Source organism: Peromyscus eremicus, chromosome 10 (genome assembly GCF_949786415.1).
Source record: "Peromyscus eremicus chromosome 10, PerEre_H2_v1, whole genome shotgun sequence".
NCBI lineage: Eukaryota > Metazoa > Chordata > Mammalia > Rodentia > Cricetidae > Peromyscus > Peromyscus eremicus.
Genome location: NC_081426.1, coordinates 79384995 through 79408041, shown reverse-complemented (window position 1 = coordinate 79408041; position 23047 = coordinate 79384995). Strand labels below are relative to the sequence as shown.

Genomic DNA, 23047 nt, shown 5'->3' with positions numbered 1-23047 from the left:
AAGAATCTGGGGACAAGTGATGTAGCTTGGTGATAGACTGCTGTCCAGCACATAGCTCTCCAGTTCAGTAACCTTCATGGCAAAAATAACGAAAACTCCCAAATTCCCAGATTAGGTTGATGGACACTTCAGTCTACAATGCAAACCTGGAGTGGACTCATTAGCCTAGCCTATCTAGGGATGTAACAGAATCCTGAAAATATCAATGATGGTGTTTTAAATCACTCTGTATGGCTATTTGTGATGCTAGGGTGAGCATCATCTTATTTGTTCATGTCTCTGCCTAGACATGCCTCCTCCTCAGAGCCTTTCCCAAGTACACTGTCTGAAGTAGATGACTCCAGCCCTGCTCCACATGCTCTCAGTTTATTCCTGTGCAGATTTCTTTTGGAGCATTTATCACAATGGGTGAGTATTTATTGAGCTTTCTTTTTCTTGTCTGTCTTCCCAGAGTATAACGTCTGGGAAGACAAGTCCTTTTAGAATATTGAAAACAACACAGCAAGGATCTTGGTGGGAGGACAGACTTTCAGTAAGAACAAAGGTTTTAGCTTCAGGGACATTTGGGAAGTTTTAGTGTGATAATGAATACTTGTCACACGTGTTTTATAGGGACATCAGAGTTTTCACTTAAGAATGCTTCGTCTTACTGCACCTCTCTCTGTTTTGAAGATTTTCCTTCTAGTGCTAATAGAATCTTCCCTTAGTTTTCTTCTCTGAGTTGGTCCAACAATTGTTTCTGCTCTGCCTTTTGTGTCAAAGTTACCCAAGTTAGAGAAAGTTTGTATAGAGACATGGTAAACGCTGTGTTTCTGATGGCTCACCATCATATCCACACAGCGACTGTGTTTTAGGGGAGAGAGATCTCCCATGTCAGTTCTCTCCTCATGTGTGCCCTCGTGAGACTGTCAGTTAATTGTGGATTTCTGGTGTTAGGGGTTCTTGATTATAAGCATAGCTGTGGGGTTTCCTGTAACTGACAGCATGTGTTATACAGTGTCTCAAGTATACACGTTAGTTTTCTTTTAAAGTTAGTCATTTCTCTTTTTTAGAATCAGTGGATTTTAGAGTCTGTTTATATGAATGCTAAGAATGTGAGAGAAGGTAACTTGAAGGGTGATTATTCTCTTTTACTTCGTGTATCCTTTATGAAAATACTCAACGTACCATCATATATATGAAGGGGTTCACATTATATTGTGCCTTCTGTAGCATTTTTGGAAATACTGAGGAGTTAGTTTTTAAAAGGGATTTATTATTATTTTTATGTATTTAGGTGTTTGCATGCATGTGTATGTAATATGTGTGCCAGGTACCCAGGGAAGCCAGGAGAGGGTCAAATTCCCTGGTACTAAAGTTACAGATGGTTGTTAGCTGCCATGTGGATGCTGGGAACTGAACTTAGGTCCTCTGCAAGAACAGTCAGTACTCTTAACTATTGAAACATTTCTCTAGCCCCAGAAGTTACTTTTAAAATCTAAAAGATTGTTAGGTTACTTGAAATTTATAGACTGACATTTAGTTCAAGATTTAATGTGTACTTTGTTTTTAATGTTTGTTGTGGCTGGTTGGGAAATTTTATTTATTATTAAAACTTGTTTTCTCCACTTGTAGTTCTAGGACAGATGGGAAATATGCAGCATGACATTAAATGTAGACCGCAATCCATTAAAAAGAAAATCAAGAGATTTCTGTTCCGTCTTAGACTTCCAGCCAAGAAGGCTATTAAAATATCACCGCTTCAAGTGTTTCCGTGGAAGAAGGGCCAGGCTGCAGTCACAAGGCCCTTTGCGTGAGAAGAGGCTTCCACAGGGAGAGATGGTCCTGAAGAGAGGCTACGGAGGCAGGGAGGATGCCGCTGAATACTCACTGTTGCAGTCGGGAGCTGCCTGTGGTGGCTCATGCCTGTAATCCCAGCACTTTGGAGGCTGAGGCTGGAGTTCAAGCTCAGACAGCCACACAGTTAAGTGTTAGTCCAGTCTGGGAGGAAACATGATGCCCTGTCTCAAACAGCAACAACAAGAAAACACAAAGTTTCGGTCTTTGTTGTTGTGTGGCTGTACGACATAGCTTGAGATGAATTGATACACACAAATGCACTTATGGGTTGTTGTTGGTTGTAGATAAGACTTTAGGGGTATATAGCAGAAAACTCTCCCTGCACTACCCCATTGAGCTTGTTTCTTAATAATTTAAGTCTGATGGCACATGTGTCATGCTTTCAAATATTGTGAAATTGAGAGAAATAACTAACATGCTCACCTGCAAAAGACTGAGTCAAAAAGATTGTAATGTTAGTCTGACACTTAGGGCCATGGCCAAGTCTCACACCCCGATCCAAACTGTTGAAGTATTAACTGTGGAGAAGCCAACTGTGATGGCCTAGGCCCGTAACTCAGCACTCAGGAGGCTGCAGTAGGAGGATTCCTGAGAGTTCAAGGCCAGCCCTGGCTACATAGTGAGTACCAGGCCAGCTACGATAACATGGGAAGACCCTGTTTCAAAACAGCAACAGCCTTTCCCCCCAAACCAAACGACAGCTCAGCTAACCTGTTTTCAGTGTGATGCTATTTGTTTTAGAAGTTTAATCTTTATTAATCCCATACTCTTTCATAATTACTTAATGTTGGTGCCCACTCTGCCCATAGGCTTCTTATCCACCAGTTTTCAAACTTCAAAGTACATCAGAATCAGATAGGGTGCCCTTTGAAAACACATATTCTTAGGCCATCTCTCCAGAAATTGGCTCAGTGTAAACAGGAAATCCTATGCTAATTAATATTTCAAGTGATTGTAGGAGGATGATCCCTAGGCTGTACAGGCATACACTGATTTCAGACCCTATATTACGAGCCTAAACTACTCCCGTCCTGTGACAAAAGTACACTACAGCATCATCTTTACAGTTAGATATGTAGCTTACACAATAGACACACTAAACCACAGGATTAGGAAAGTGACAAAAAGAAACAGAGACACCAAATACGGAGCTTTCCTTTATGTTAATAATCCCAAATATACCATACTTTGCTTTTATACAGAAGAAGATTTTGAAGAAACTGCTTTCTCCAGGGATGTATCCAAGTTGTTTGAGGGAGGCAGTTGAGACTTGAGTATATTTTTAAGGAAACAGTGACTTAAACTACCCAGTTAACTTTTGGGGGTGAGAGAGAGTCAGGGTGTCATGTAGCCCAGGCGGACTGTAGGTTTGCTGTGTAGTCAAGGTTGGCCTGAACTCATGAGCTCTTTTTGCTTCTACTTCTCAAGTGCTGGGATTATAGGGGGTTGACTGCTCAGCTATATTCACCTATGAATTCATTATCATTCATATTCTCTCTCTCTCTCTCTCTCTCTCTCTCTCTCTCTCTCTCTCTCTCTCTCTCTCTGTTATAGAATAAGTCAGTCATTTAGAAACTGTAGTTGGGGTTAGGAACTTAAAAGTTATTGATAGTTGTTTTGATTTCCATAATTACCACAAATATCCTCTTAGATCTGTTTGCTTTTCTGGTAGATAAAGGTAGATAAAATTGTTCCTGGGAGTCCTGTCCTGCCCTCTCGCCCCCTCTCTGCTCTCCTTTTCCTTTTTTCTGGAGTCAGTGTTTGGCTTCATAGGCAGGCTGGCCTTGAACTCATGATCATTTTACCTCAGCCTCTGAACACTTGGTTACAGGCATGCGCTACCACACTCAGAACCAGGAGAAGCAATTTTTAAGTCTTATTCAGAGTAGTATTAAAATGAGAATATACTTTGATGGTATAGTGGTATCATTTGCTATAGTGCCTGGTACTTTGACTTTTGCTAAAGATTCTTTTTTAAAATGTACAATTGATTTTATTTTGTGTGTATAGGTTTTTGCCTGTGTTATGTCTGTGTACCATTTGTGTGTCTGGTACCTGCAAAGACCACAAGAAGGTGCTGGATCCTCTGGAACTGGAGTTACAGACAGTTGAGACCTGTCTTGTGGGAACTGGGAATTGAACCTGTGTCCTCTGGAGGAGCAGCCAGTGCTCTTACCTCCTGAGTCATCTCCTCAGCCTTTACTGAGATTCTTTGAAGGATGCAATTATGTGCTTGGGTTTCATGTCTTTGCCACTTCCTGCATTTAGGCTGCCTGCTTATGACCTTGAAATATTGTTTATTACCTCTTAAAATGTTAGGAGACTCTTAAAAAATTATAGATAAGAGCTAAAATAACACACATTTGTTGCTATTGCATACAAATGTAGCCATCCTGTTTCCGAGACAGGAGATTCTAGGATGTTGGAGATGGGAATAAAAACTCAGGTTTCTTTTTTTCTTTCTTTCTTTCTTTTTATTTTTCTTTTTTTCTTTTTCTTTTTTCTTCTTTCTTTTTTTTTTTTTTTTTTTTTTTTTTTTTTTGAGACAGAGTTTCTCTGTGTAGCTTTGTGCCTTTCCTGGATCTCACTCTGTAGACCAGGCTGGCCTCGAACTCACAAAGATCTGCCTGCCTCTGCCTCCCGAGTGCTGGGATTAAAGGCATGCACCACCACCGCCCGGCTCTTTTTTTCTTTTTAAATTTGACAATAATTAAGTGAAAAATTTTGAGGCATCTACTCCAGTGATTCAGTTTTTTGTTGAGACAGCATGGATAGTGTCGTAGTGCATGTCTAGAAGAAATTACTAAGAGGGGAAGCAGGAAGTCATTCTCAAGCCTATGGAAGTAAAATGTAACATTAGTTTAGGACTTATCAGTTTCAAACTCTACTTCTGTGTCTGAACTTATAAAATAAACTGAAAGTGGCAAGAGTAAACACATAGATGTTTAACTATGATAATTTGGTTAATTCAAGGCTAGCAGAGAAATTGACACAGTATGCAATTAGGAACCTGGAAAGCTTTGTTACTTTTCTTCCTTCATTCCTTTTTTTCTCTTTCCCTGTGCTTATCGTTCCAGCCATGAAAAATGTCAAATGTTTGATTTGAAGACTAATAAGAGCGTATACAGATGATGAAGTTGAGAACTCATTTAAACATTCTTAATAGAGTTCTGACTTCACATTCTTATTAGGCTTGGGGTTTATACATTGCTGTAGCATAAATGCAAAGCAGAAATGATTCATCAAATCCCGGCTTTGCAGGAAAGCTTTAGATTGGAAAGAAACATCTAAACATGAACTACATGCTTCTTTCCAGAGTAGCATACAGCTCAAATCTGAACCACAGTTGTGATTGTTTGCAGCTCGCCGTTGCCTGGGATGTTATTTTAAGAAAGCAGAAGCAGCATCATTTGCACACTCCTTATAGACACACACCTTGGCCCTGGCTTTCTGGCTTTAGTGTTTCAAAAGTGAAGACAGGATGAAGAAGACCCACTTGCTTCTCTGGGGAGTCCTGGCCGTTTTTGTCAAGGCTGTCCTTGCAACCGGTAGGTGGTACCTATACAATAAAGCCAGGGATAAGGGGACATAGAGAGCAGACTGGTCCTAGGTCTAAAGATTTACATTTATATATTAATCTTATGCAGATAATGCTCATTGCATTCTTTGTTCTTTTTTCTTCTATTTGGCTACCTCGGTCTATAGCGTAAGAAAATAAACATTTTGGGGTACATACAGGTAGACACACATAAATTTCCATGTTTAACTTTAAAAATCAATAGTCCTCTCCATGAGTCTCCTTAATTACTATTCTAAAGAAGTGAAGTAATAACTGGTAATTATGATATAGAATATATTTTTATCTTATTTCTCCAGAGAAATTGAATCAGTTTCAACAACTTCCTTATATCATAACCTTTAAAAATGTTTAGTGTTGTTCAGGATGTGTGAACTTCTGATATTTTGTTTTTCATCTCCCTGACAACTGTATCAAGGGATATGTTCTGAATAGAGAAGTGTATCCTTATTTCAAGACAGAAATGTCATTAAGCATAATCACTTTATATTTTATTAATAACATGAATAATACATTTCAAAAATAATATTTAAAATATAAAATACTAGTAACAAAACATATGAGTATATAAACACTTGTGTTTTCAAACATGTTTATATATCTGTAAGCATGTCTATATAAAACAGATATAGCTATATATAAAATAGTTGTTCTCCATCTCCTGTTTTTTGAGACAGGATCTCACTATGTAGACCGGGATGGTCTCAAATTCCAAATTCCTCTGCTTCTGCTGGGATTGCAGGCATGTGCCATCATACCTGGCCAGCTCTACCTTATTGAACTGTGTAATATGGTATTTTGGTATTGTGCTAAAAGCTGTACCTGCTGTATTCCACTTAATTTTCACAAATTATGCATCCTTTTATGCATCCATCTATTATTTCTAGCAAGTTGAAACACTTGGCACTGAGGTGAAATACCTTACCTAAGCTCGCAGTAGCAAGTGGCAGGTAGACTTGGGCAACTTGACCGCATATCCCCCATCCCTAACTGCTGTCTTGTTTTGTTGGCACAGTGGAGCCACCTTTAGTGAACCCACTGAAGTCATATCCACAACACAGTGCTGTGTAATTCTATTTGTTTGAATGCAATTCAATTTAGCAAATACTTTATTGCACATCTACCATGTCTCAGATGCTTTTAAACAAAACAACTTGTTAGGAAAAGGGCTTAATTTTAGGGAGAAAATGTTACAGTCTAGGTCTTGGTAAATAAAGAGTTTTTGTACATTTTCTGGTAGATATATTAAGCTGACTAATTTTTAAAAAAATATATGAGTAGTAATGATGGTCTCTTATGTTTCTGGAAAGGAAATAAGTATGCCTTATTGAGTGTGGCTATTTTCTATTTAATACTTACTAATGAAGTAATTTTCTTGGCTGTTAATGTATATCTCTGATCAGACATTACATACTCATGTATATTTTCATTAAGAGAAGCATTTAAGAGTTATAGACACATGTAAGGAAGAGAACACCATTTGAATTATTTTGCCCTTTTTAGAGAATTAATAAGTGCTATATCATTATCTTAAATTGCCCCCTGACATCTCTTCTCCAGCACCATGCAGACTTGTTTTTGATGGTTTATTAAGAATTTATGAATAATAGCATACTAGTACATTGTTCTTCAAACAATTAAGAATGCAATAACAGCAATCTTAAAATGTGTCAAGTAGTTAGTACCATTAAGACTGAATCTCAATTAAGTTCTCTCTGCTTTGGGAGCTAACTTTCAGGAATAGTTAGGTCTCCAAGTAGAATGGTCTCTGTCCTGACCCTTTAACCTTTATAGTTTGACTGTCTGTACTAATTCTTCATAAGTTTTTTTTTTTTTTGTTGTTTTTCGAGACAGGGTTTCTCTGTGTAGCTTTGCGCCTTTTCTGGAACTCACTTGGTAGCCCAAGCTGGCCTCGAATCACAGAGATCCGCCTGGCTCTGCCTCCTGAGTGCTGGGATTAAAGGCGTGCGCCACCACCGCCCGGCTCTTCATAAGTTTTTTAGTTGAAACTTAATGGGGGTAGATTTTAAAGGTTGCATACCTGAAGTTATAGAAAAAAAGAATATTGTGCATCATTATTATTTAACTAGAACTATTAAAATAAGACCATTACTGGCTCTTAGTTGATCTGTTATTGATTCAACATCATATAATTAGAATTTTTCTTTCTTTATTTTTTGCAATATTTACATCTTTTTGAGTCATGGATCAGAGAATGCATATTGACTCTCAAAGTTAAAGCTTTAATACGTACTGATATATTTACTAATTTTTCTGTATGATATTGTATATTAAATTGAACTCATATCTGACAATGTTTTCTAAATTGTTTTTGCAGCAAAACTTTGCAGACAGTGTTTTTCATTGATATCCATTCTCTCCTTTAAAAGAATTCTTCTAAGAAATATTAATATAGCTCTTGTTACTCTTTTTGGTTGGATCTATGTACTGTGATTATTATTATGAAAAACAATATAGATAGTTTAGGAAAGTTTGGGTGGAGAACATTAAATATTACAAAATAACATAGTCTTGGGAGAAAAGATGCTTATTCCAATACAATTTAAGGGAAAATTTTTTTACAAAAAGAAATGAGAGTTCTGGAATGACTCAGTGTTTCCAGTTGGATTTGTAAATGCTTCATATTGTTTACTTTCAAGTATTTGCTTTGATTGAGGAATAGTGTAGGTTTCTGTTTTATCTTTCATCTTGGTGTTTTTTATTGATTTTTACAAGGTGACATCATTAAAAAAATTAGAAGCATTAGATAGAAATCAGAATTCTTTCAGCCTAGCTGCTGCTTCTTCTTCTTCTTCTTCTTCTTCTTCTTCTTCTTCTTCTTCTTCTTCTTCTTCTTCTTCTTCTTCTTCTTCTTGGTTTTTCTATTTTTCGAGCAGGGTTTCTTTGTGTAGTTTTGGTGCCCATCCTGGATCTCACTCTGTAGACCAGGCTGGCCTCGAACTCGCAGAGATCCTCCTGGCTCTACTTCCTGAGTGCTGGGATTAAAGATGTGCACCACCACAGCCCAGCTTTAGCTTCTCATTAATTTTTGCAATGAAGAAAAAGAAAATTCTTTTTAGATTGTATTTAGTCTTCTTTTATTCTTTTAGATTTTAAAAGGAAACAAATAGACTGGAACTTATGAATAATATAAATTAAAGTTTTTGATCCAGGTGTAGTGACATACACTTGTAACCTCAGCACTTCAGGAGGTAGAAGCAGGGGATGGAGAGTTCAAAACCAGCCACAGCTGCAAAGTGAGTTTCAGGCCAGCCTGGGCTGCATGAGACTTCTTATATATTCAGGCAAGAAGCAAACTAACTCATCTTAAAACACATACACTTTTTTTTTGAGAGAGACAATATCTTTTTATGTAATACAGACTGTCTTAGAATTTACTAGGTAGCTCTGGAATTCCCCATCCTTCCTCCTAAATTTTCTAAGCACTGGGCTTGTGGGCCTGCACCACGACATCCAGGACAACATAGATCTGTGTTTTCTTTTTTCATGATACATTTTACCTTTCAAACCCAAGGTGATGATGAAAAGATCCTTCTTGCTGACAACAAATGCATGTGTACCCGAGTTACTTCCAGGATCATCCGGTCCACCGAGGACCCTAATGAGGACATTGTGGAGAGAAATATCCGAATTGTGTATGTGACATTCACATTTCTGTTCTTTTCTCTTATAACCAGATACTTTGTATTATTAAGCTTTCTTTTCTTTTTAAAGGCAATCATGCAAGGTTTTCTGAGACAGCTCCCTAGAGCAGGGAGGGGTCTTCAAGGGGGTTGCCTGGTTTAAATGCAGTGTCTTGAATCCACTTTTGATGTGTAGCACCTTTAATGAGATTGAATCATGACTTCACTGAAGTTGAATTTTGTTAACAAGCTGGAGGGAACTTTACAGAAGTTGAGGGCAGAAGTGAAGGAAACCAGAGGTTTCTACTTAGTCACCGACGTGCCCGTGCCGGTGTATATGCACGCTTTCGGTTTGAATCACTTCAGTCGTTTTTAGTCAGCTCAGGCTGCACCTTCAGGTAATGGTAACCCCTCAACTTTGTTCTATAATTGTGGACTAGTGAGTGTTTTACACTGTCTTCATAAAGCAGACTGACTAAAGCTGACAGATTGACTTTCCACTCAGACTGGACTCAGCCATTCATTTCATTTCACATACAGCCCAGACTTACATACTTGGTAGCTCTTAATCAATAGCAAGGATACTGATAACACTTGAGAAATAAGATTTCTACTTCATCCAACCAGTGATTAATTTTCCTTGCTAAGCCGGGCGGTGGTGGCGCACACCTTTAATCCCAGCACTCGGGAGGCAGAGCCAGGCGGATCTCTGTGAGTTCGAGGCCAGCCTGGTCTCCAAAGCGAGTTCCAGGAAAGGCGCAAAGCTACACAGAGAAACCCTGTCTCGAAAAACAAAACAAAAAAAAACAAAAAAAAAAAAAAAAAAAAAAAAATTTTCCTTGCTAAGTACTCCCACCTTAATAGTTTTATCCAATCGGGGCTGGAGAGATGGCTCAGAGGTTAAGAGCACTGCTTGCTCTTCCAAAGGTCCTGAGTTCAATTCCCAGCAACCACATGGTGGCTCACAACCATCTGTAGTGAAATCTGGTGCCCTCTTCTGGCCTGCAGGGATATGTGCAGACAGAACACTGTATACATAATAAATAAATAAATCTTTAAAAAAAAAATAGTTTTATCCAATCAAATATCTATTGTAGGAAAAGAACATAGCAATCAATTTTAGCTATCAATGGGGAAAGTATAATGTTTAAAAATTGTTTCAAAGTCTGGCTGCATCAGTTTGTAACTGTACTCTCACAAATAATCAAATTATTTGTCCACTCCAAACCTAAAATTTCTTACCTTTAAATAGAAGAAAAAAATCAGCCTACTTCATAGGATTATTATTTAAAAACTGAGAATATCTATTCTTTTTAAAGATTGTATAGTTTCTGTCACATATTTAAACAGTGCTATTATTTGCTTAACTATGTGTCTATTAACATTGTGTCACTGTCCTGATAAAATGCATTTGGTGCTGTCCCCAGGATTGTTATCAATATTGTTACAAATGTGCCTTCCCTCCCTACAAAGCTTAGCTTAACTCTGAAGATTGTTCACTTTACTTTGTGTTAAAAACAAACAAACAAACAACCCCACCCAGGAATCCTGTAGTGTGTCTTTATTTCCCCACGTTCACAGTGTTTTCCACCTGTTTTTTACATCTTTTCTCTTGTGTTTTTACATCTACTGGGTCGGTCCTCTGTTCAAGAGTTATTTCTGTCAGCCCTCTCAGCTTGGCTAACCCTTCTCCAGTCTGTGTGTCTTAATTTAGCGTTGATTCCCAGGGGAATTTTCAGAAACAGCTCCCTAGAGCAGGGAGGGGTCTTCAAGGGGTTGCCTGGTTTAAATGCAGTGTCTTGAATCCACTTTTGATGTGTAGCACCTTTAATGAGATTGAATCATGACTTAACTGAAGTTGAATTTTGTTAACAAGCTGAAGAAATTTTACAGAAGTCTAGGGCAGACGTTTTTGCTCAGATTTTGCCCACAGAACTCTTTGAAAGTTATAGATTCTCACAGATATGCAATGAAAGGGAATTAGTTCATGACATCACACATAAACCATGTTGAAGAACCACTTATGTTTGAATACCCAAGGGGACAATTGTTTAGGTAGCTTCCAGGATTTTTCTAATTCATCTTTTACTTGTATCATTACTGAAATCAGATAATTTACTTACTTCAGACACTTAGCTGATGCGTACTGATGTTACCCGTGTGTTTTTTAAGGACATTGCCACTGCTGTGCCGTTACGGCACCATTCCCAAGTCTAGTACTTACTGTAATGGCGTGGCTTTATGGAAGTTATGTACTTACTTTGAACCTTATTCCTGAGCTGTGAAAAAGGGTAATCATGTATAGATATGTATGTATTTGGTGCTTAGACTACATAATATAAATTTATACAAGAACAGTGTTTGGCTCACAGTAGACCCTTATCAATGTTTATTTCCCTGTCATTCCCATTGTTTAAAACCTTTTTTTGAGTTAATGAGGTGGCTCACTGCATTAAAGGTGTTTGCTGCCAAGCCAGACAACTTGGATTTGGTCTCCAGGACACGGCACGGTGGAAGGAGAGGACTGACTCCCACGGTTACCCTCTGACCTCCACACAGGTGCTGTGGCATGAGCACACTCACCATCAACACATACATATAATAAATAAATAAACGTTAAAAAGCCTTTTCTAATATCATAAGAGCCTTTATAATAAAATCAAATCATAGATTTATTAATTCAAAAAAATCTTTATTTAGTGAAAAGCTAATGTTGAGGGTTAGTACTGGGAATACAATATAAAGTATATAAAGTAGTCCATGCTGAACTGGGAGTGGTGACACACTTGAGTAGTCTCAGCCTTTGGGAGATGGAGGCAAAAGAATCAGGAGTTCAAGGTCATCCTTTGCTACAAAATGAATTTGAAGCAAACCTGAGCTATATGAAATACCATCTCAATACTCAAACAATAAAACTACACCAAACAATCCCTCCAAAACAAGAGAATTGATGAAAACACAATAAAACCCACCCCCAAACAAAACCAGGTGAAAAACTCCTTCCTAAAAAAAAACCCATAAAATAAAACATGCCCCCAGAGGTATTACATGAATAAGGTGCACACAGACATGTATGCAAACAAAACACCTATACACATAAAAAATGAATAAAAATAAATTTATAATTTATATATCTTTAAAAATATAGATAATATATTTTTTACCTGTTCATTCTACAAACAAAGAACACCTTCTACACTCCACACATCACCCTATATAAATTAGGAAAACAACTAGATTATAGTCAAGAAACTGATAAAGTATAACAAATTATTGTGAGACCTGAGTAATAGTTTACAACTGAGTGAAGTCATAATAAGTTAAATAGTAAATACTAATCCCTTAAGACATTACCACCAGAAACAATAATATTTGTATTCATTGTTTTACTGTTTTCTCTCTCTCCTTTTAGTGTCCCTCTGAACAACAGGGAGAATATCTCGGATCCCACCTCTCCACTGAGAACGAAATTTGTGTACCATTTGTCGGACCTGTAAGATTTTCCTTCATACTTACATATGTTGAAGTTAATTACTTGTAATTAACTTTATTAATAATGATATTTCTGAAAATACATTGGGAAATAAGACATTGACAAATGTCTGACCTTTTGAATACACTGATCCTATGTTAATGACTAGGTACCAGAACTTCATAAAACTTGGTCATAGGAAAATAGTAGCAATAACTTTATTCCAAAGAAGAAATTATTGTTATTTATACAGAAGGCGCTGATTTATCTCCACATTTAAATAAGTAGCTTTAAGTTTTAGCATGCATGTGTTTCTTTGCAGATGATAGAATCCAATGTTAAACAGTTAAAAAAAAAAGGTCCCTCAGTGGGCATGGTGGCACATGCCTTTAATCCTGGCACTCGGGAGGCAAAGCCAGGCAGATCTCCGAGTTCAAGGGCAGCCTGGTCTACAGAGTAAATTGCAGGATAGCCAGAACTACACAGAGAAACCCTGTCTCAAAAAACCAAACCAAAAACACCTGAAAATTCCCTCAAGAGGGTGGTGCAGGACTAGGAGGGGTGATGGTTCCAGGCCAGCCTGAGCACTATAGTGAGACACTGTCTCTAAATATATCTGTCTGTACATATGGGTCCACATCTGTAATATATGTATATCTACATATATAGTATATGTATTCCTCTTGTCACCAAAACTGAGTTCATTGAAATAAACATAGCTATGGAGAAACTAACACAGTGGAAGCTGCTGGAGAGTGTAGGTAAGATGATTGTATCACCATATCATTAATGATATTGCTTACTTTCACATACTTTTGTACACGGATGATTAAAGAATTTTATAAAGTGTTCTTTGTTTTGCAGATGATTAGGTCTGGAAAGACTCATCATTTATTGTAGGTTAGAGCTACAAGAACTAACAGACGTCAGATAAACATTTATAGTGACTTGTATATTGAGATAATATTGACTGGAGGATTTCTAATACCTATGTTTTTTTCCAGCTGTAAGAAATGCGATCCTGTGGAAGTGGAGCTGGATAATCAGGTCGTTACTGCCAGCCAGAGCACTCTCTGCAGCGAAGACAGTGCTGTTCCCGAGACCTGCTACATGTATAACAGAAACAGGTGTTACACAGCTATGGTCCCACTTAGGTACCGTGGTGAGACTAAAATGGTGACCACAGCTCTGACCCCTGACTCCTGCTACCCCGACTAGTTTGGGTCGTTGCTCACCCTGCAACTCTGTCTTTAGGAGCTCTCCATTTGAACCCAGAAGTTATCCTTACTGCGAATGAATTTGAAACCAGGGTTTTTTTTCCTTTTGGATGGTATAAAACTAACATTCCCTTAAAATAGTTAAAATATCAACATTGCTGTCATTATTATGTAATTCCTTCTCGAGTCGAAGTATTAAATCCTCATGCCTGCCTGAGGAGGTATTTTCAAGAGTTCATTTTCTAGTGTTTAAAAATGTCAACAAGGGGAGAAAGTAAAATTCCAAGAGTAAAAGTCAAGAGACGTAATTAAATTAAATCCCTTTTCTTTCTTTCTTTTTTTTTTTTTTATTTTTCGAGACAGGGTTTCTCTGTGTAGCTTTGCTTGGATCTCGCTCTGTAGACCAGGCTGGCCTCGAACTCACAGAGATCCACCTGGCTCTGCCTCCCGAGTGCTGGGATTAAAGGCGTGCGCCACCACCGCCCAGCTCCTTTTCTTTCTTACTTTGCCATGGAGAGCTGGAACTTCTGCACATTCTGTACTGTTCTCTCTCTTATTGTCTCACTGTGTAGAGAAAACATACACATAAACACAGGGCAATTATATATCTTTACTAGAAGCTGTGAAGGACACGTTTTGGAACTATTTACAAAACCATTTTGCTGAAAGTGACATGATTTGATGCACAAATGAAAACAATGTATTTTCATATAACACAGACTTGGCACTTGATTTTTTTTGATAAATTTTTTGACAATCAGATTATTGCCTGAAATTCTTAGAGGAGTCTTCTGTGTTGCAGCTGAGTCTAATGAAATTTGTATTCCTAAATATGTATTCTCTAGCACAGTTTGAACAATTAAATAGATTCATAAGCATATATACACCTGTGTGAAATAATTTATTGGAACATTTTTGCTTGTGTTTAATCTTTTTTTTTTATAAATATTTTTTAGAGTTTTATTTATTACATATACAGTGTTCTGTCTACATGTAGACTTGCAGCCTAGAAGAGGGCACCAGATCTCATTACAGACAGTTGTGAGCCACCATGTGGGTGCTGGGAATTGAACTCAGGACCTCTGTAAGAGCAGCCAGTGCTCTTAACCTCTGGGCCATCTCTCCAGCCCGTGTTTAATCTTCTTATATGTAAATTAAATATAACTTATTATTGGCAAATAGTTTGTAAGCATGATGTAGTGGTGCATTCATCACTAAGTTTATATGAGTACATATTTGGGAAATCTTTGTCATTTCACATTTAAAATTTAGGACAAAGGTCAGGCCGATAGCATGTAGTGCCCAATGTATGGAAGCAGGAGGTGTACCAAGTGCTTGCGTATCATGTTTAAGGCCTTGAGTTTGATGTCCAGCATTGCAAACAAAAGAAAACAAATTATGCCCCCTCAAAAAGACGAAACAAAACTAAAAAACAAAAAACTTTATCCAGCTTTGTCCAAGTAGAAAGCGCTCACATAAATGGTAGGGCAATTTCAGAATAATAACTGGTCACACACAAAGAAACCTTACAGCAGGTAGCTGTGGCCAATTGATGTGTTTACCGAAGGGCACTATGGAAAGTAACTGCTGAGTCAGAAGCCAAACATGTAGGTACTTCTGACCTGGGAACAGTGGGGTGGACTTTCCAGGTCTTGGCTGTGTATATTAGTCTAGTAGGTAACTTTAGTGGCCCAAGTTGAAATACAAACTCTTTTTTTTTTTTAAATTTAATTTAATAATACAATTCAGTTCTACATATCAGCCACAGATTCCCTTGTTCTCCCCCCTCCCGCCCCCCTCCCCTCCCCCCCAGCCCACTCCCCATTCCCACCTCCTCCAGGGCAAAGCCTCCCCCCGAGGACTGAGGTCATCCTGGTAGACTCAGTCCAGGCAGGCCCAGTCCCCTCCTCCCAGGCTGAGCCAAGTGTCCCTGCATAGGCCCCAGGTTTCAAACAACCAACTCATGCAATGAGCACAGGACCTGGTCCCACTGCCTGGATGCCTCCCAAACAGATCAAGCCAATCAACTGTCTCACCCATTCAGAGGGCCTGATCCAGTTGGGGACCCCTCAGCCATTAGTTCATAGTTCATGTGTTTCCATTCGTTTGGCTATTTGTCCCTGTGCTTCATCCAACCTTGGTCTCAACAATTCTTGCTCATATAAACCCTCCTCTTTCTCGCTTATTGGACTCCCGGAGCTCTACCCAGGGCCTAGCCATGGATCTCTGCATCCAGATCCCTCAGTCATTGGATGGGGTTTCTAGCACGGAAATACAAACTCTTAAGTGACTGAATTAGCATCAGGCAAGGTAATTCAATTTAAGATCATTTCTTCTTTTAAAAATGGAATTCAAATAACTATCCCATAGACTTTTGTGAGAATGATACATCCTCTATATGTATCTGTATTTATATGTCATTTAGTGTAGCTGTCATAGTAATGAGCAATAGTTAGTAAATTACAGTTGTTACTATTTTCTTTTGCTCATCTTTCTGCCAAGGCAGCAAACTAGTAAATAACTCAGGTATGTGTTGTGCTTCCTAACTTCAGAGTGCATGAGAATAACCCGGAGGACTCAGGAAAGTAGGTTACTAAGCTCCTCCCCTCAAAAGATGCTGATTATGTGGTTTTGGGGGTGTGGAAGCTGGGGAAATTACAGCTCTTACAAATTCCTAAATTCTGCTGCTGTGGGAAGGACCATAGCATTAGGATTATGAGCCTCTACTTCCCCCTAGTGGTTGAATTACAGAGTACAATGACTATAAATTTTTAAATATGCATTGTCTCATTTAATTTTCATAGGATTATGAAGAGTTCTGTTTTCATTTTACAAAGCAGCACACCTAAAGATTTTTGACAATTACATTTATTTTTTTCTTTTTTCTTTTTCTTTTCTTTTCTTTTTTTTTTTGAGTTGAGGATCGAACCCAGGGCCTTGCGATTGCTTGCTAGGCAAGTGCTCTACCACTGAGCTAAATCCCCAACTCAGACAATTACATTTATTTATTTAGTTTGGGTCCATGAAAACAAGGATATATCCACATACATGTGTGTGTGCTTATGTTTCCCTTAGGATAGCTGTTGTAGTGAACAACACCATGACTGCCCCAACACCCCACCATTATGGACTGTACCCCCAAAACTATGAACCAGCTTCCTTTCTAAATGGCTATGACTCTTAATACTGTCATCTTGACAGGGCCTAGATTCACCTGGGAGACAGATCTCTAGGCAGGTTTCTGAGGGAGTTTCTTATGTGGACGGCATCATCCCATGGGTTGGAATCCTAGATTGAATAAAGAGAAGAAAGCAAGCTGAACACCAGCATTCACGGCTCTCTGCTTCCCTAATACAGATGCAGTGTGACTTATGCTCTTGACACCAGGCCTTCCCTGACATGAGGGACTGTGCCTTCAAACTGTGAACCAAAGACATCGGGGTTTTCCCCCCAGAGCACCAAAAAGTAACAGATAGAGGAAAATTGGTACTGAGTAGTGAGGGTGTGGCTGTGATAAACCTGACCATATGAGCAGAGGTCTTTGGAATTGATATGCAGGAGAAATGTGGAAGAGTTTGGAGCTACAGGCTAGAGAAGCCTTGAATGCTGTAAACTGAACTTAATAGATTATTCTGAGGAGAGTTGAGAACAGACTGCCAAGAGAAATGTGAACCATGTGTGCCTATCATGAGATTTCAGAAGGGAAAGCCTCTGTTGAGAACTGGCATAGGGCTCTTCATGCTACATTCTGGAATAGAATGTGGCTGCGTTCTGCCAGAGCCCTGAGTGTTTGGGTGAGGCTGAATTAAAAACTAATAGACTAAGTTGCTCAGCAGAGGGAATTTCAAATTTCAAGACAGCATAGCATCCAGGCTGTGGCGGCTGCTGCTTCTTCCTCCTCCTCCTCTTTTTCTTCTTCTTTTTTTGGTTTTTTGAGACAGGGTTTTTTGTGTAGCTTTGTACCTTTCCTGGATCTTGCTCTGTAGACCAGGCTGGCCTTGAACTCACAAAGATCCACCTGCCTCTGCCTCCTGAGTGCTGGGATTAAAGGCATGCGCCACCACCACCCGGCCAGGCTGTGGCTTCTTACTGATTAGTCTTCTTTTTTTTAATTAATTAATTTTTTTAATTAAGAAATTTTCCATTCATCCCACATATCAGTCACAGATTCCCCTGTCCTCCCTCCTCCCACCCCCAGCGTCCCCCACCCCACCCCACACTCCCACTTCTCCCAAGGCAAGTTCTCCCATGGGGAGTCAGCAGAGCCTGGCACACTCAGTTGAGGCAGGTCCAAGCCCCTCCTCCCCACGCCAAGGCTGTGCAAAGTTTCTCACCTGGATAGGTGAGATTGTTATTTGGCTTGAACTGTTTGGGGGCCCCCAGGCGGTGGGACTGGGGCCTGTCCCTAGGGCATGAGCCGGCTTTTTGGAGCCTGGTACCTGTGGTGAGAAACTTTGCACAGCCTTGGCGTGGGGAGGAGGGGCTTGGACCTGCCTCAACTGAGTGTGCCAGGCTCTGCTGACTCCTCATGGGAGACCTTGCCTTGGGAGAAGTGGGAGTGTGGGGTGGGGTGGGGGGCGCTGGGGGTGGGAGGAGGGAGGACAGGGGAATCTGTGACTGATATGTGGGATGAATGGAAAATTTCTTAATTAAAAAAATCTTCTTATCCAGTTCACAGTGAGCAAGACTATCCAGAGGAGCCAAAGGACAGGAAAAATGTGCATGTGGTCAAGGAATGGAGTGGGGGAAGGTTTATAAAGTTATCAGCAAAGAGAACAAAGAAAGCAGCTACAGTTGTTAAAGAGTTAGCACAACTAAGGGGTTGTGCAAATTGCTCAGCAGAGTTATTTGTAATAGCCAGAACTTGGAAACAACCTAGATGCCCCTCAACTGAAGAAAGGATAAAGAAAATGAGGTACATTTACCCAATGGAGTATTACTCAGCTGTACAAAACAATGACGTCATGAAATTTGCGGGCAAATGGACACAAAGGGACAAAACTAAGGGGAGACCTCACACTTTGCACTGGGACAATAGGAAAGATATCTTGATAGCATGGCCGCACCCCTCAAAGACTCCACATTGTGAAGTACAAACTCATTTGAAAGGAGACAGCTTCAACCTAGAATACAGCTGAAGTCTCTTCTTGAAAACAATGCCCTAGGTTCAGTCTCCAAGGTAGACAGAGGCCACCACAACTATAAGAGAAGGGAGCCATACTACATCTTGAGCTGGCCACAGAACATGGCAGCATTATATATATGGATATGGATCTGCAGGAAAAACAAAATGCATGAACTACAGAGTCATGGCGGCTTGCACCAAGGTTTTGTAAAGCTGATATGTGACATGGTTGAATTCCCTGCAAGGAGAGTCTTGGAAGCCTTTTCCTTGAGTCTGACCTAGATGTTGTGAAGGTGACACCTAAGTCAGAATGGAGACCTCAGGATGTTGAAGATGCCAGGATCTTGGGGTGTCCACTAAGGGAAATTGAATGCACAGAGTGGAGTCAGCTGGAGAAACAGTGTATATACTGTGGGTGGTAGAGCTGTAGGAGTGGGTAATACTGGACACTGCTGAAGCCCAGATGATGCTTTTTACTTAATAAGACCATTTAGAAATTCGTCTACATTAGGGTTATTATTGCTGTGATGAAACACCCTAACTAAAAGCAACTTGGAGAGGAAAGGGTTATTTCACTCATAGTTTCATTTAATAGATCTTCACCAACCCTACATCTGACAGAGAGGGCTGATCTCCAAAATATATAAAGAAATCTAGAAACTAGACATCAAAATACCAAATAATCCAATTAAAAAATTGGTTACAGATCTAAACAGAAGAAGCTCAAATGGCCAAAAGACGTTTAAGTAATTGCTCAACATCCCTAGTCATCAAGGGAATGCAAATCAAAACAACTGAGATACCATCTTACACCTGTCAGAATGGCTAAGATCAAAAACACTGATGACAGCTTATGTTGGAGAAGATGTAGAGTAAGGGGAACACTCCTCCACTGCCAGTGGGAGTGCAAACTTGTACAGCCACTTTGGAAATCAGTATGGTGACTTAGAAAATTGGGACTCAATCTGCCTTAAGACACAATGATGCCACTTGGGCATACACCCAGGGGATGCTCAATCATACCACAAGGACACTTGCTCAGCAGAGTTATTTTTAATAGCCAGATCTTGGAAACAACCTAGAAGTCCCTCAACCAAAGAAAGAATAAAGAAAATGAGGTACAATTACACAATGGAGTATTACTCAACTGTACAAAACAATGACATAATGAAATTTGCAGGAAAATGGACAGAACTAGAAAAAAAAATCACCCTGAATGAGGTAACCTAGACTCAGAAAGACAAAGATGATATGTACTCACTCATAAGTGGATACTAGATATAAAGCAAAGGATAACCAGACTACAACCCACAGCTCCAGAGAAACTAGGTAACAATAAGGAGGACCCTAAGAGGGATGTATGGATCGCCCTGGGAAGGGGAAATAGATGAGATCTCCTCGGTAAACTAGGGAAGGGGTGCAGTAGAGGGGAGGGGATGAAGGATGAGAATACGAGGGAATGGGATGGTCGAGCTGGGGGAGGGATGGAGTGGGAGAGCAATGGAAGAGATATCTTGATAGAGGGAGCCATTATGGGGTTAGGGAGAAACCTGGAGCTAGGAAATTCCCAGGAATCCACAAGGAAGACCCCAGCAAAAACTACTAGCAATAGTGGAGAGGGTGCCTGAACTGGCCTTCCCCAGTAATCAGATTGGTGAATACCCTAACTGCCATTATAGAGCCTTCATTTTGTAACTGATGGAAGCAGATGCAGAGATCCACAGTCAAGCACCAGGCCGAGCTCAGGGAGTCCAGTCGAAGAGAGGGAGGAGGGATTATATGAGCAAGAGGAGTCAAGATCATGATGGGGGAATCTACAGAGACAACTGAACCAAGCTTGTGGGAACTCGTGAACTCCAGACTGACACCTGTGGAGCCTGCATGGGACCGAACTAGGCCCTCTGCATGTGGGAGACAGTTGTGTAGGGTCTGTTTGAGGGGCCCCAGGCAGTGGGACCGGGATCTATTCCTGGTGCATGAGCTGGCTTTTTTTTGAAGCCCATTCCCTATTGTGGGATGCCTTGCTCAGCCTTGATGCAGGGAGAGAGGGGCTTAGTTCTCTCTCCACTTAATGTACCAGGCTTTGTTGACTCCCATGGGAGGCCTTACCCTTTGGAGGAATGGATGGGGGGTTGGGTTGGGGTGGAGGCTGAGGAGGGGGAAAACAGTAGGAGGGGTGAACGGTGGTTGGTATGTAAAATGAATAATAAAAAAAAACCCTTCAAAAAAAAAAAGAGTCCTGCCCCTCTTTGTGCATGTTACCAGGTGCTGGGGAGGGGGTGGGGATGAAATGAGGCACAAACAGAAGGTCTTGACTGGGGAGGGGTGGGGGTTATTGAGCACAACTTTATTCATTTCATATTACTCTCTGTCAGATTACAGCTCAGCTTGTCCCTCTTTTCTTTTCTTTCTTTCTTTCTTTCTTTCTTTCTTTCTTTCTTTCTTTCTTTCTTTTTTTTTTTTTGCAGGTATAAGTAAGTTTATTCTAAAATTTGTATGGAAATTTCCATCACCTGTAGTAACTAAAACACTCTTGACAAAGAGTAAACAAGAAACACTACTTTATCCAGCATTAAGGATGACTAAGTCATGACCACTAAGACAGAGGGTTTAATATAGAACAGAGAACTTGCAAACAAATCCCCAATTAATTTTTGTTCAGTACAAGAGCAATATGGACTTCCATTCTCTAGCATATCTTTTGCTTGTTACCATCTGATTTGTGTTTCTAAATTGCATGGACTCTACCTTCAAAGAGAGAGCAAAAGGAGGTTACTGAATAGGGTGAGGCAGAGAGGCAAGGAGGTGCAGGTAGAGGAAACCAAATATTATATCCTTTGGTGAAATGGTGACTATTTCCTATCAAGTGCAGTTTCCTTTGGGGGTGCAGTTAGCTGTTGGCCTGAGTCACAGTGAAACCTTTAAGGTTTTACGGAGTAGAAACAGACCTGTCCTTTTTAAGTCCAACATTTTTGGTTCCCTTTTTGGTTCTTAGAGATGACTTTTGGCTTCATGAATACAAGATGAATAATATTTTAAAGGTGGTAACTGAAACTGGCTTAAATGACCCAAGAGAAATACAAATAGAATATGCCTAATAGAAATAGAATATGCCTAATAGAAATAGAATATGCCTAATAGAAATAGAAATGCCTAAATAAGCCATAAAAGTAACTCAGAATTCTCTTTAAAGCTGTATTAAATGGCTGGGTGTGGTGGCACACACCTTTAATCTAAATTCAAGGCCAGTCTACTCTCCTAATCTACAGACTGAGTTCCAGGACAGCCAGGGCTGTTACCCAGAGAAACCCTGTCTTGAAAAACCAAACCAAAAAAGATGTATTAAATTTGTGACTCTGGTTTGAGTGGCCAAATTTAAATGTGTTGTCTACATCTTTAGATGCTCCAGAAACATGGAGGAAGTGTCTCCATGAAAACGCCTGCCAAGGTGAATTCTCAGAAGGTCAGCTGGACCCTGCACCTCATTATTCTACTTCACCTTCTGTGGAGTAAAGCACCCAGATTTCCCCAGAGAAACAGACCGTGCCTCCAGAGCTGCTGTGACAGAAGGTGTGTATGAGCCTCTGGACCAGCTCTTGTTTCTGTAACCTTCAGGTATGGTTTTCTTCTGGATCATTTATCTCCTAAAGATGTCCTAGGTTATGCCTAGCTATGTTAGAACCAGCAGACATGACTGTTAGATATAGTCGTCCACTACAGAAGTGAGCAGCAGTAGCAGGATGGAGATGCTAGAGATAAAGGGTGTGTTGTTATCAGAACATTTACTGTGTGCTCCTTACTTTAGAGCAGACTTCAAAAGCTTTATGAACAATTAAGCAGAACACAGAGTGAGCAATATATTTAATGCAAGGAACTCACGCCTACTAGGTAGGCTTGTAGAAGCATCCCTGTGCTCAAAGGAAGAAGTATCATTAGCTACAAGACCATTTTCATTCTTTTTATTATGTTCTCAAGTTTAGTAGATTTGTTTTTGGTCACACTGTGATTTTTACACTTTACATTACAGATGACAGTAGTAATATCTCAAAGATGTAGATGTGTCAACATATTTGTAGAGACTTTAAAAAGGCCAAAACCAGAGGGGAAAAAATTAAATGCCACTACCACCACCACAAAGCAATAAAACATAAAATAAAATTTAAAAAACCCACA

General features: G+C 39.7%; 1 protein-coding gene across 1 annotated transcript; it reads left to right on the top strand.

The window, feature by feature from the left end:
• The first annotated feature begins 278 nt into the window (after positions 1 to 278).
• Jchain (joining chain of multimeric IgA and IgM) lies at positions 279 to 14633 on the top strand. The gene is made up of 6 exons (XM_059275210.1): positions 279 to 408; positions 1615 to 1821; positions 5202 to 5387; positions 8952 to 9072; positions 12473 to 12553; positions 13537 to 14633. Exons 3-6 carry the CDS (start codon positions 5321 to 5323, stop codon positions 13748 to 13750), a joined length of 483 nt encoding a protein of 160 aa, XP_059131193.1. The 5' UTR covers positions 279 to 408; positions 1615 to 1821; positions 5202 to 5320; the 3' UTR covers positions 13751 to 14633.
• Positions 14634 to 23047: the final 8414 nt, after the last annotated feature.

Excerpts from the sequence above, each read along its gene's own strand:
- Jchain (XM_059275210.1), top strand. The coding sequence starts at position 5,321 with ATGAAGAAGACCCACTTGCTTCTCTGGGGAGTCCTGGCCGTTTTTGTC. Across the intron at positions 9,073-12,472 it reads GAGAGAAATATCCGAATTGT|TGTCCCTCTGAACAACAGGG; the intron begins GTATGTGACATT and ends CTCTCCTTTTAG. Across the intron at positions 12,554-13,536 it reads GTGTACCATTTGTCGGACCT|CTGTAAGAAATGCGATCCTG; the intron begins GTAAGATTTTCC and ends GTTTTTTTCCAG.